This window comes from Myxine glutinosa, chromosome 4 (genome assembly GCF_964187855.1).
Source record: "Myxine glutinosa chromosome 4, kmMyxGlut1.1, whole genome shotgun sequence".
Classification (NCBI taxonomy): domain Eukaryota; kingdom Metazoa; phylum Chordata; class Myxini; order Myxiniformes; family Myxinidae; genus Myxine; species Myxine glutinosa.
Window position 1 is genome coordinate 58,023,238 of NC_136264.1, and position 15,042 is coordinate 58,038,279.

Consider the following 15,042-nt stretch of genomic DNA (forward strand, 5'->3'; position numbering starts at 1 on the left):
TAGAAAATGCCAAACAATACAAAATAAGGGGCATTCAAAAACTCTCGTGTGCATGCTGGACTACCCTTGTGTTCTCAGGAGGAACAAAGTAATGCTCTGGAAACGTTAATATAAAGGGGTGCCAATTTGATTCATACAGCTGCATTAAGAAGTAAATGTATTTTATTTGCCAGATGTAGTGCACCCCTTGCACCACTGCATTTTTCACAAATATTGGCACCCTTGCACTTTTTTCAAATAATTCACCATTTCTTCACGAAAATTGTTGAGAAAAAAAAATGTTTTGGTATCCACATATGTAATTATTTGGTTTGCAGTGGAACAAAACAAAGAAAAGCTGAAAAAATCACGAAATCTTAGCTTATTCCACACACGAATCCTAAAATGGCCCAGACAATATTCTTGGCATCTTTTAGAAGTTGTCAGAAATAATTAGATTTCAAGCAGGTGATTCTCCTTTACTTTGGAATTGAACTCACCTGTGGTGAGTTGCAAGTGCCTGAAATATAAAAATCACTCATTCAACCAGTTTGAATAGAGAAAAGGAGTCATTCTGCTGTTTTGTGTCACTGTGTGTACCGCAATGAGCATGGAGAAAATAACGAAAACCAGAGAATTGTCTGAGCAGGTCAGACACAAGATTGTAGCCAAGCAAGGACAATCTCAATGCTACAAGTCCATCTCCAGAGAACATGATGTTCCTGAATCCACTGTACACAATGTTTCCGGAAGTTTAAGGCCCATTGCACTGTAGCCAACCTCCCTGGACATGGCCATAAGAGAAAACTTGATCTTAGATTGCAGCGAAGGATTGTTCGAATGGTGGAGAAAGCACCTCAATCAACTACCATACAGATTCAAGCTGACCTTCAGACACAAGTATGACAGTTTCAACTCGCACCGTCCGTCACCACCTCAATGAAAGGAGACCAGGAGGACCCCACTGCTGCTGAGAGAGAGACATAAGAAGGCCCGACTGGAGTTTGCCAAAACACACATGAACAAGCCAAAATCCTTCTGGAAGAATGTCCTGTGGACAGATGAGACCAAATTAGAACTTTTTGGTAAATCACATCATCTCTATCTTTACAGAAAACAAAATGAAGCCTTCAAAGAAAAGAACACCTTCCCTACATTCAAACATGGAGGAGGTTCTGTGTTGTTTTGGGGTTGCTGTGCTGCCTCTGGCACTGGGTACCATGAATGTGTGCATGGCATCATGAGATCAGAGATTACCAGGCATTTTGGAGCACAATGTTGAACCCAGTGTCAGAAAGCTGAGTCTCCGTAGAAGGTCATGGGTCTTGCAGCAAAGCAATGACCCCAAACACACTTTAAAAAGCACCCAGGAATGGTTTACGACAAAACGCTGGACTGTTCTGAAGTGGCCAGCAATGTGTCCAGATCTAAATGCCATTGAACACCTGTGGGGAAATCTGAAAACAGCAGTTGGGAGAAGGCACCATTCAAATCTGGGAGAACTGGAGCAGTTTGCACAAGAAGAGTGGGACAAACTGCCAGTAGAGAGGTGGAGGACGCTCATTCATGGCTTTAGGAAGCACTTGACTGCAGTTATTTTGTCCATAGGCCATGCTACCAAATATTAAGTGGAGGGTGTCAATAATTTTGTCAATGCCATTTCTATTTATTTTCTGAATTAAAAGGATAAATAAAGTTCTGAATCAAAAACAAAGGTTCTGTAATATTAACAGTGAAAAAAAGAATTGTGGAGACCAAATACTTTTGTGAATTTAAATTTATTTTTATGGAAAATTCGAGTTTTTTTTATGGAGTTATTTGAAAAAAGTGCAAGGGTGCCAATATTTTTAGCCACTACTGTATATACGTATATACAGTATATATATATATATATATATGTATATTTGTATATACAATATACCAGTAGAAGCCGAGAAAGGAATTTTCAGTCCCCATGTTAAAGTTGCACACAGAGAAACCGTCCCAAAAAAAGGAAGGGGCGCCCTGCGCCTCCTCCGTTGATTTCCATATAATAAGCAATTTGATGTGGTACAATGCTCATAATGATGCTGAAATTTAGGTTTAAGAATAATTATGTTTTAAATACGAACAAAATGCATTTGCTCATTGTACAAGATGTTTATTTGCTCATTATTCAAGATGATATGAAAGACTTGAAAAAGTAAGGAAAAAAAAATATTCAAACCAGATGGGATTCAAACCCACAATCACCAGCACCAGCTTGGGAGTCTGATGCTTTATCCATTAGGCCATTGGGACAGCACATTAGATTTTGTAATAATATTTTGAAGAGTTATAAAATGTGTATATATTTTTATATATTTATTTATGTATTTATATATTTTTATATATTTAATAATCAAAGCAAAAACTATTAGGCAGAATTGTTTCGAAAGCCATTAACTAGACGTATTGGCCGATGTATATTCCAAGTTTCAGCTAGTTTCAATGTATAGTCCTTGAGATATGAGCATCAATACATTTTGGGCGGATGGACGGACAGACACCAACGTGATTTTGAGGGTTTTCTAAATAAAACTCAATAATGCATAAACGGGACGTTGCTGAAATTTGGGACATATCACCTGAACGTACAAAGCATTTACTTCTGAGATTTGCAGCCGATTTAATCTAGTAGAACCCGAGAAACACATTTTCAGTACACAATGTAAAAGCTGCATACAGAGAAAAGATCCCATATATAAAGGAAGGGGTGCTTTGCACGTCCCTTTGATTTCTTATACATGTCCTAGGCTCGTGAAAGAGCGAGGACAAAGAACAGGTCATGCCACAACATAACAAAGGGAACTGCAGGAGAAAGGGGAAACGCTAACAGCAGGGTGGAAGGAGAAAGTAGACAGAGACAGACAAACAAAGCTTTCAGGTAACAATGAGGGGTAGGAGAGAATACAAGGGGTGGATAAGATGGATACATAAGCAAAGTTTTGTGAGGGTGTGGGTGGTTTAACTGGTGTATAAAAGATCATGATTTTTGATGGGGGTGTTACAGCCTGAATTTAAAATGGATTAGATTGAGATTTTTTTGTCACTGATCTACACATAATATATCACATAATGTCAAAGCGGCGTTTTTTTTTAGAAATATTCATAAAACAGTTAAAAAGGAAATACAGAAATATCTAATCGACATAAGTATTCAACCCCCTGAGTCAATACTTCGTAAAAGCCCCTTTCAGCATCTGGATTTGGGGAGGTTCTGCAAATCTGCCATGGCCTGTTGTTGTTGTCGTGAATCTGCCATGTTGTTGCCATGCAGATTTGCTCAAGCTCTGTCAAGTTGGATTGGGAGCATCAGTGAACAACAATCTTCAAATCTTTCCACAGATTCTCAATGGGATTCAAGTCAGTCCAGGCTTTGATTTGGCCACTCAAGGACTTTCATGTTCTGAAACCATTCCAGTGTTGCTTTGGCTGTATGCTTGGGGTCATTGTGCTGTTGGAACGTAAATCTTCACCACAGTCTAAGGTCCTTTGCACTCTGAAGTACAGTAGGTTCACCTCAAGTATTTGTCTGTATGTGGTTCCATTCATTGTTCCCTCTCTCCTCACAAGTCTCCAAATCCGTGCCGCTAAAAAGCATCCCCATAGCATGATGCTATCACCACCATGCTCCACTGTTGGGATGGTGTTAATGGGTGATGAGATGTGCTCGGTTTCCGTCAGACGTAGTGGACGCTATATGGTGAACGCTATATGAACACGATGGTGGATGGTATATGAACACGATGGTGGATGGTATATGAACACAATAGTGGACGCTATATGAACACGATGGTGGATGGTATATGAACAAAATAGTAGACACTATATGAACACGATGGTGGATGGTATATATGAACACGATGGTGAACGCTATATGAACACGATGGTGGACGCTATATGAACACAATGGTGAACGCTATATGAACATGATGGTGGATGGTATATGACCACGATGGTGGATGGTATATGAACACAATGGTGCACACTATATGAACACGATGATGGATGGTATATGAACACAATAGTGCACGCTATATGAACACGATGGTGGATGGTATATGAACACAATAGTAGACGCTATACAAACATGATGGTGGATGGTATATGAACACGATGGTGGATGGTATATGAACACGATGGTGGATGGTATATGAACACAATAGTGGACGCTATATGAACACGATGGTGGATGGTATATGAACACAATAGTGGACGCTATATGAACACGATGGTGGATGGTATATGAACACGATGGTGGATGGTATATGAACACAATTGTGCACGCTATATGAACACGATGGTGGATGGTATATGAACACAATAGTGGATGCTATATGAACACGATGGTGGATGGTATATGACATGATGGTGGATGGTATATGAACACGATGGTGGATCGTATATGAACACAATGGTGAACGCTATATGAACATGGTGGTGGATGGTATATGAACACAATAGTGGACACTATATGAACACGATGGTGGATGGTATATGAACACGATGGTGGGTGGTATATGAACACGATGGTGGACGCTATATGAACACGATGGTGAACGCTATATGAACACAATGGTGAACGCTATATGAACACAATGGTGGACGCTATATGAACACGATGGTGAACGTTATATGAACACGATGGTGAACGCTATATGAACACAATGGTGGATGGTATATGAACACGATGGTGAATGCTATATGAACACAATGGTGGATGGTATATGAACACGATGGTGAACGCTATATGAACACGATGGTGAACGCTATATGAACATGATGGTGGACATTATATGAACACAATGGTGGATGGTATATGAACACGATGGTGAACACGATATGAACACGATGGTGAACTCTATATGAACACGATGGTGGACATTATATGAACACAATGGTGAACGCTATATGAACACGATGGTGAACGCTATATGAACACGATGGTGAACGCCATATGAACACGATGGTGAACGCGATATGAACACGATGGTGAACGCTATATGAACACAATGGTGCATGCTATATGAACACAATGGTGAACGCTATATGAACACGATGGTGAACGCCATATGAACACGATGGTGAACGCTATATGAACACGATGGTGGAGGGTATATGAACAGGATGGTGAATGCTATATGAACACAATGGTGATCGCTATATGAACACAATGGTGAACGCTATATGAACACGATGGTGAACGCTATATGAACACGATGGTGGACGCTATATGAACACAATGGTGAATGCCATATGAACACGATGGTGGATGCTATATGAACACAATGGTGAATGCTATATTAACACGATGGTGGATGATATATGAACACAATGTTGGATGCTATATGAACACAATGGTGAATGCTATATGCACACAATGGTGGATGCTATATGAACACGATGGTGGATGCTATATGAACACAATGGTGGATGCCATATGAACACGATGGTGAACACTATATAAACACGATGGTGAATGCTATATGAACACAATGGTGAACGCTATTTGAACACGATGGTGGATGCTATATGAACACGATGGTGGATGCTATATGAACACAATGGTGAATGCTATATGAACACGATGGTGAACGCTATATGAACACAATGGTGAACGCTCTATGAACAGATGGTGAATGCTATATGTACAAAGTGGTGAACGCTATATGAACACAATGGTGGACGCTATATGAACACAATGGTGAATGCTATGTGAACACGATGGTGGATGCTATATGAACACGATGGTGAACGCTATATGAACACAATTGTGAACGCTATATGAACGCAATGGTGAATGCTATATGAACAAGATGGTGGACTCTATATGAACACGATGGTAGACGCCATATGAGCATGATGGTGGACGTTATATGAACACAATGGTGAATGCTATATGAAAACGATGGTGGACATTATATGACCACGATGGTGGACCTTATATGAACATGATGGTGGACACTATGTGAACACAATGGTGAACGTTATATGAACACGATGGTGGACGCTATATGAACACAATGGTGAATGCTATATGAACACAATGTTGAATGCTTTATGAACACGATGGTGAACGCTATATGAACACAATGGTGAACGCTATATGAACACAATGGTGAACGCTATATGAACACAATGGTGAATGCTATATGAACATGATGGTGGATGCTATATGAACACAATGGTGAATGCTAGAACACGATGGTGAACGCTATATGAACACAATGGTGAACGCAATATGAACATGAAGGTGAATGCCATATGAACACAATGGTGAACGCTATATGAACACAATGGTGAACGTTATATGAACATGATGGTGGACGCTATATGAACACGATGGTGGACATTATATGAACAAAATGGTGAACGCTATATGAACACAATGGTGAACATTATATGAACACGATGGTGAACGCTATATGAACACGATGGTGGACGCTATATGAACACAATGGTGAATGCTATATGAACACAATGTTGAACGCCATATGAACACGATGGTGAACGCTCTATGAACAAAATGGTGAACGCTATATGAACACAATGGTTAACGCTATATGAACACAATGGTGAACGCTATATGAACACGATGGTGGACGCTATATGAACACGATGGTGGATGCTATATGAACACAATGGTGAACGCTATATGAACACGATGGTGGACGCTCTATCAACATGATGGTGGATGTTATATGAACACAATGGTGGACGCTATATGAACATGATGGTGGACGCTATATGAACACTATAGTGGATGTTATATGAACACAATGGTGGATGTTATATGAACACAATGGTGAATGCTATATGAACACAATTGTGGATGCTATATTAACACAATGGTGGATGCTGTATGCACACAATGGCGGATACTATTTGAGCACAATGGTGAACACTATATGAACACAATGGTGGATGCTATATGAACACAATGGTGGATGCTATATGAACACAATATATGTAGTTCTAGGATACGTTCAGTGTGTGTTCTTCCCTTTTAGCCTAAAGTGATCATTATCTGAGCAACCAGGTTTCTCATTCAAAACCTCTTGAAGTGAGAAGGTGACAAACTTGTGTGAATTCTGGACCTTACTTTCCACCAGCATACACTTCCGCCGTGTCAAAGAAATTGATGCCGTTTTCATAAGCTGCCGCCATCAACTGCTCGGCTGTCTGCAATGAAAGAAGAAACGGTCACATGAAGATTCATTCGTCTGCCTCATCAAATATAGTCTCATGTGTTGTATTTGAATCTGTTTTACAAAAACAGACAAAGTATGCTGCATATTAGAGCTGCCAATTACCAAATAACACTGGATGATGAGGAGATGCATGGAAAGGCAAATTCTGCCCATCCAGCCTACGCTGTAGTTCCACCGCCATAACGGAATTACAACATGGAGGGGATGGAGACAGCCAACCAACGACACTCCCCACTGAAGCAGTTGTTAGAAACCCCTGTCCCCTTCCCCCTCTAACCCCAATCACACACCCCTCTTTTTGGCCATTTTGCTCACAGCATAAACAACTCAAACTTCACCAAGGCGAACATCAGAAACCTCAAAGTGATCACGTGTAGAATTGCAGAAATAGTCTGGGAGCCAAGATGGCCTATGGGATCATCCAGTGGTACACCCAGCGGAATAATTTGCCGCAGTTACAAATCTCATCCTTGTTTTATGAGGAAAGTACCAAAGAAGGATCATAACAGTCAATGAGTGCAGTTTATAGACCCCCTGACATGTAATGGAAAGAAGCTATGTCAATAACTTTTACAATTATTGTTAACCAATCTGGTGAATCTGTCTTTGAGAAAATAGCCCCGTGAGTGGGCTGGTGGTCATCTCTTGCGGTTGTCGTTCAGACCTCTGCTAATTTGGGAACCCCTTGGCCCCCTGATCCAAAATGAAAAAAATCTAAGACAGAGCAATCAGGTGGACCATCGAGTCGAAGGTTCTATCGGGTTTCAGAGCAATGAATTGGTAAATAATGGATGAGTAGGGATCCAAAGTTTCAGGGGTAACCCCCTTTGGTCTACTGTCCCCATGATCCAAAATCGAACGATATACAGTATAAGCCTGAGTGATTGTGCGGTCTACTGTCTTGTATTCATGCGTCATGTTTCAGAGCAATCAGCCGGGTGATAAGGGAGGAGTAGCAAACATAGCAAAAAGTTAACAGACGGACAGATATCGGAACATCACCACCCATTTTATAAGTTCATCTCTTGGAGAATCAAGATAAGATGACCTAATGGAGACGATATAGCTCCCAGGTATCGGACAGTATAGCTTATAATTTCCAGGTGCTTTGCATAGCCCCAGCCCCCAAGGGTCGACTCATAACGGGAAAACACACAGAAAAACAACCAATAACAACTACTTCACTGTTATTATTATTTTTGCATCAGCACAACCTTTGTTAGCATCCACTTGTTTCCATTAAAATAGGAGGTTATTGGCAATCTACCCAGGCATTCAAAGTGATTAAAATGTCAGCCAGATCGACAGGAGGGTGACAAAAGTTTGAAAAGTCATCAAGTACAGATTGTGTAGTAATTTGGGAACCACTTTAAAAAAAACTTCACCTTTACAATTCTCCTTTCACTTTCCCTAGAGTCATGCGCATGTATTGATAGCAAATATGTCTAAATCAGCCTTACTGTTCACACAATTTCTATACTTTGTGATTGAAATATAACAGAAACAAATAGAGATACATTCAAAGTACACCACCCCCATGCCAAATGAATACCATCCTCCAGCGTGCGGCATTGCCGGGGGGCCTTCGGCGTCCGGCGATACCGCCATGCAGCACATGGGTATGGAATTGGGAAGGAGAGGAGTACAATAATTAATTGATTAATTGTGAAAATAAAATAAATAAATAATAATAATAAAATAATTAATTTATTAATCAATTGGCTAATAGCATACCGAAACCACGAGTGCTTCATCCGAATGTGTAACTTTTTGAAAACTAATTCAATAATTAATTAATCAAAAATTTAGTAATTAACCGATTAATTGATTAATCAACAAATAATTAATCGATTCATTGAATAATCAATAAATAACAAGCGTTACGCCTAGGTCCCCCGTCGGGGAAGTGATGTGAGTTGACAAAGTGGAAGACGCAGAAAACATGCTATGATATGATATTTCGCTCACAAGGTTCAGTCATACATGGAGGCGGCCATCTTGGATTTTGCCGTGGCGACCCAATTTTCAATAGCCTTCTTCCTTATGCCTAGATACACCCACACACCAGATTAGAAGTTGGTACTTCGCTTATTTTTCAAGATATTCCGCTCACAAGGTTCAGACATACATGGCGGCGGCCATCTTGGATTTTGACGTGGCGACCCAATTTTCAACAGCGTTCTTCCTTATGCGTAGATACACCCACACACCAGATTAGAAGTTGGTACTTCGCTTATTTTTCAAGATATTTCATTCACAAGGTTCAGGCATATATATGGTGGTGGCCATCTTGGATTTTGACGTGGCGACCCAATTTTCAATAGCGTTCTTCCTTATGCGTAGATACACCCACACACCAGATTAGAAGTTGGTACTTCGCTTATTTTTCAAGATATTTCATTCACAAGGTTCAGGCATATATATGGTGGTGGCCATCTTGAATTTTGACGTGGCGACCCAATTTTCAATAGCATTCTTCCTTATGCGTAGATACACCCACACACCAGATTAGAAGTTGGTATTTCGCTTATTTTTCAAGATATTTCGCTCACATGTTTCAGACATATATACGGTGACGGCCATCTTGGATTTTGACGTGGCGACCCAATTTTCAATAGCGTTCTTCCTTTTGCCTAGATACACCCACACACCAGATTAGAAGTTGGTACATCGCTTATTTTTCAAGATATTCAGCTCACAAGGTTCAGACATACATGGCGGCTGCCATCTTTGGATTTTGACGTGGCGACCCAATTTTCAATAGGCTTCTTCCTTATGCCTAGATACACCCACACATCAGATTAGAAGTTGGTACGTCGCTTATTTTTCAAGATATTTCGCTCACAAGGTTCAGACATATATATGGTGGAGGCCATCTTGGATTTTGACGTGGCGACCCAATTTTCAATAGGGTTCTTCCTTATGCCTCGATACACCTACACACCAGATTAGAAGTTGGTACTTCGGTTATTTTTCAAGATATTCCTCTCACAAGGTTCAGACATACATGGCATCAGACATACATGGCATCAGACATACATGGCGGCGGCCATCTTGGATTTTGACGTGGGTTGCACCCACACACCAAATTCAAATGCGGTCCTTCGCTTACGCACGCACGGATGGACGGACGGATGGACGGACACACGGACGGAGGGGAAAACCATAGTCTCCCTTTCGCTCCGCGGTGCGACGGGGGACAAAAAATACCCTTTACAGCCAAATCACTTGGTCATTGTCCTGTCCAAATATCAGCTTCCTAGCTCAAGATGTGCCTGAGATTTTGACGACATGAGAAAGAAAATAAATAAATGATTAATAATGAAAATAAATAAATAATAATCATAAAATAATTAAATAATTAATCAATTGGCTAACAGAATACGTAAACCACCACCGTTTCACCCGAATCTGTAACATAAAAATATTTAATTAATTAAGTAATTAATCGAAGAATTAAATAATTAATCGATTAATTGATTCATCAATAAATCAAAAATATCCTTGATAGCCACATCACTTGGTCACTCATGTCCAAATATTAGCTTCCGATCTCAAAAGGTGCCTGAGATAATGCCCAGAGGAGAAAGGAAATAAATAAGTTCTTAATTAATCGATAATGGCTAACCCCCGCTCTGGCAGGGAAAATGGCCTTAAAATGCATGTTGTGTGTGTTGTTGTTAATTAATCGATAATAATTAAGTTACTAATCAATTAATTGATTAATCACAAGAGAAAAAATATTTTATAGTTTAATAATACGTTTTTTAAATTTAATAATTTAATTTTTAATTTAATTTAATTTAATTTTAATTTAAGTTTAATAAGTTTTTGCCGAAGCACTCGTTCACTATTGTTTTGAAATTTCAGCTCCTAGCTCAAAGGATGGCTGAGATATCGCCCGGACAAAGAAACAAATAAGAAAAACAAACAAACAAACAAGAAGACGTCATGCGTAGCACGATACTTGCAAAATCCGCCCTCCCCCACTCCCCCAAAAGTTTTCCATTGATAGAGCAAATTGTCCATTTCATGAAGATTAAAATTTACAATCTTGATCAAAGCTCGGGTCAACAGGCTGAAAAGTGACGATTTTTCAGATGAAAAATGAGGATTTTAGAAATTTGGCCTATGTTGACCTTTTGGCCTATGTTGACCTTTTGGCGTATGTTCACCTAAAATATAATTTGTGGTTGAATTCAGTGACCAGATATGCAAGTCCTCTTCAAATTTCAAGTCAATCAGATGAAAATTGAGGATTTTATAAATGTGGCCCATGTTGACCTTTTGGCCTATGTTGACCTCAAATATACTTGGTGATTGAATTCAGTGACCAGATATGCAAGTCCTCTTCAAATTTCAAGTCAATTGGATGAAAAATGAGGATTTTAGAAATTTGGCCTATGTTGACCTTTTGGCCTATGTTCACCTAAAATATAATTTGTGGTTGAATTCAGTGACCAGATATATATATATATATATTTTTTTTTTGTATACAAGATCGAGGCTCGTGAAAGAGCTAACATTAATCAGACAGAAAGACAAACCGACACATAAAACATATAACATGGGGAGCGGTAGGCAAGATAGGGCGAGAGGAGGAGGAACACAAACACAACATCTGAGAGCAGGGACATCGACAGATCTGTGGGAGGGAGAGGGCTTTGGGGGGGGGCATGGGAAGGGGGGGTGGGAGAGGTATAAAACATATGGACACTGCCAGGACTTCCAGGAAAGAAGTTGGAATTTCAAACAAGGTGGATCTGGGGTCAATTAGTGGGGGTAGAAAAGATGAAGGTTTTGGATGGGGAAAGATAAGAGATGGTGGTGAACAGCTGTTTTAAAGACCTGGAGGGAAGAGTGGGATTGAAGGGAGTGTGGGAGTTTGTTCCAGAGGCGGGAGAAAAGAGGAATGAAAGAGTGAAGGTGAGCAGAGAGCCGAGATTTCGGCAGTTTAACCATCAGAGTGTTGCTGGCAGATCTTGTGCGACCTGTAGGAATATTTGGTGGACAAAGCACAGAGAGAGCTGGGGGAGCAAGGCCGGAGAGGAGTCGGTAGAAGACAGAAAGACCACCTACCTGTCTGCGGTGAGTGAGTGAAAGGCCTTCGGAGTTAGCTTCATCGCGGGAGATTCCAATGATTCTGAAAGCTTTGGTTTCAACAGCATGAAGCCGAGCTAGGTGTGAGGCAGGAGCACCGGCCCATAGGGGAGAACAGTATTCCATTTAGCTGCGGATGAAAGCCTTGTATGTGGTGAGGAGCTCAGGTGTGCCGAGGAAGGACATCGCACGACGGAGGATGCCCAGTCGGCGATTGGCTTTGGAGGCCAGCTTGGAAATGTGGTTTTCCCAAGAAAGATCATGGCAGATAGTGAGACCCAAAAGCTTGAGCGACAGAACTTCTTGGAGAGGATTGCTGAGAAAGTAGATTGGAGGGTTGTCCAGTCGATCTTTTCGGAGAGACATAGTAAGAGTGTGAGATTTGTCAGGATTGAAAGACATGTTCCACTTGTTTGACCAGTCTGTGATTTTGTCCAGGTCTTCAGAGAGTGAGGAGGCTGCAGACTGCTGATCTGAGGGAAGAGGAATGGAGCGGCAGAGAGTGGAGTCATCAGCAAAGAGATAGAGAGGATTTTCCAGAGAGTCGGAGAGATCATTTATTAAGACCAGAAAAAGCACAGGGCCCAGAACACTGCCTTGGGGAACTCCAGCCTGAACAGGAAGGGGAGATGAGAGAAATCCATTCAGGGCCACATGTTGTCTACGACCTGAGAGGAAGTCCGCAAGCCATGCATGGAGATTTCCATGGATACCATAAGAGGATAGTTTGGTGAGCACAACGGGGTGCCAGACGGCATCGAAGGCACGTGATATGTCAAGGGAGACAACTCTGATTTCCTGTTTGGCATTCATGACCTCCATCCAATTTTGAGACAGCAGAAGCAGCATGTCCAGAGTAGAATGACCTGGTCTGAATCAAAATTGTTGATCGGAGATCAAGCCATTGGAGAAGAGGAAGGATTTGATATCCGAAGCAATGATGGATTCCATGATAGTCATGACTTGCAGATATGCAAGTCCTCTTCAAATTTCAAGTCAATTGGATGAAAATTGAGGATTTTAGAAATTTGGCCTATGTTGACCTTTTGGCCTATGTTGACCGTTTTGGCATATGTTGACCTCAAGAATACTTGGTGGTTGAATTCAGTGACCAGATATGCAAGTCCTCTTCAAATTTCAAGTAAATTGGATGAAAATTGAGGATTTTAGAAATTTGGCCTATGTTGACCTTTTGGCCTATGTTGACCTCAAGAATACTTGGTGGTTGAATTCATTCACCAGATATGCAAGTCCTCTTCAAATTTCAAGTCAATTGAATGAAAATTGAGGATTTTAGAAATTTGGCCTAGATGTTGACTATTTGGCCTATCTTGACCTCAAAATTACTTGGTGGTTGAATTCAGTGACCAGATATACAAGTGGTCTTCAAATTTCAAGTCAATCGGATGAACATTGAGGATTTTAGAAATTTAGCAAATTTGGTGACCTTTGGCCTATGTTGACCTTTTGACCTATTGACACCAAAAACAATAGGCTTCTTGCTTTTGACCAACTCTACCATTTGGTGAAGTTTGGTGAAGATCGGTTGAAAATTGTGACCTGTAGACCAGTGACAAACAGACAAACAAACAAACAGACAGACAGACAGAACCACAAACACAACCGACCAATATACTTGAAAAATCTTCGATTTTGCAAGTAACACGAAAGAAAGAAACCGGAGTGAAAACTGAGTACTCCCTTTCAGCAAGTCATTGCCAGGCCCCCTTCGGTGCCGGCGATGACGTCATGCAGCGCCTGGAGAAGGCATAGTTAAGGAGCGGTGTACAACAAGAAAGAAACCGGAGTGAAAACCGAGTACTCCCTTTCAGCGCACATCATTGCCGGGCCCCCTTCGGTGCCCGGCAATGACGTCATGCAGTGCCTGGAGATGGCATAGGAAAGGAGAGGTGTACAATAATTGATTGATTAATTGCATAATTAAAATCAATTAATGATAATCGGAAAATAATTTCTTAATCAATTGGTTAATAGTGTTTCATGGACGACCAGTGTTTCATCTGAAGCTGGAACTTATTTAAAATTAATTAAATCAATTAATCAAAAATTAAATAATTAATTGATTAATCAATAAATAATAAATCGATTAATTTATTAATCAATAAATCAAAAATATCCTTTATAGCCACATCACTTGGTCACTGTCGTGTCCAAATATCGGCTTCCTAGGCCAAAAGGTGCCTGAGATATTGTCCAGATGATAAAGAAAATAAATAAGTGATCAATAATGAAAATAAATTCATAATAATGGTCAAATAATTATATTATTAATCAATTGGCTACTAAAATACCTAAACCACCACTGTTTCATCCGAATCTGTACCTTAAAAAATTAAGTCATTAATCGAATAATTAAATAATTAATTGATTAATTGACTAATCAATAAATAATCAATCAACTGATTAATCAAAATATCCTTTATAGCCACATCACTTGGTCACTGTTGTGTCCGAATATCAGCTTCCTAGCTCAAAAGGTGTCTCAGACATTGCTGAAACCAGAGTGAAAACTGAGTACGTATTCCCTTTCAGTGTGCGTCATCACCGGGCCCCCTATGCCTGGAGATGGAATAGGAAAGGAGTGGTGTACAATACAGTACTGAAAAGTTTTGTAAAACTTGTAGCATTTCATGAACAATGTTCTCCAGTGTGAACACACACAGACAGTTGATTATGTCCCCTTAAAAAAAAAAAATTATGCTAGCTACAT

At 40.2% G+C, this 15,042-nt stretch overlaps 1 protein-coding gene across 1 annotated transcript in view; it reads right to left on the reverse strand.

Annotated features, from left to right (window-relative positions):
* The window catches only part of LOC137425846 (voltage-gated potassium channel subunit beta-2-like), a 102,471-nt gene that overhangs the window by 41,895 nt on the left and 45,534 nt on the right, over positions 1-15,042 (reverse strand). The window contains exon 4 of the mRNA XM_078775739.1: positions 7,103-7,182. Within this exon, the coding sequence (XP_078631865.1) occupies positions 7,103-7,182 (80 nt within the window). The remainder of the gene's footprint in view (positions 1-7,102; positions 7,183-15,042) is intronic.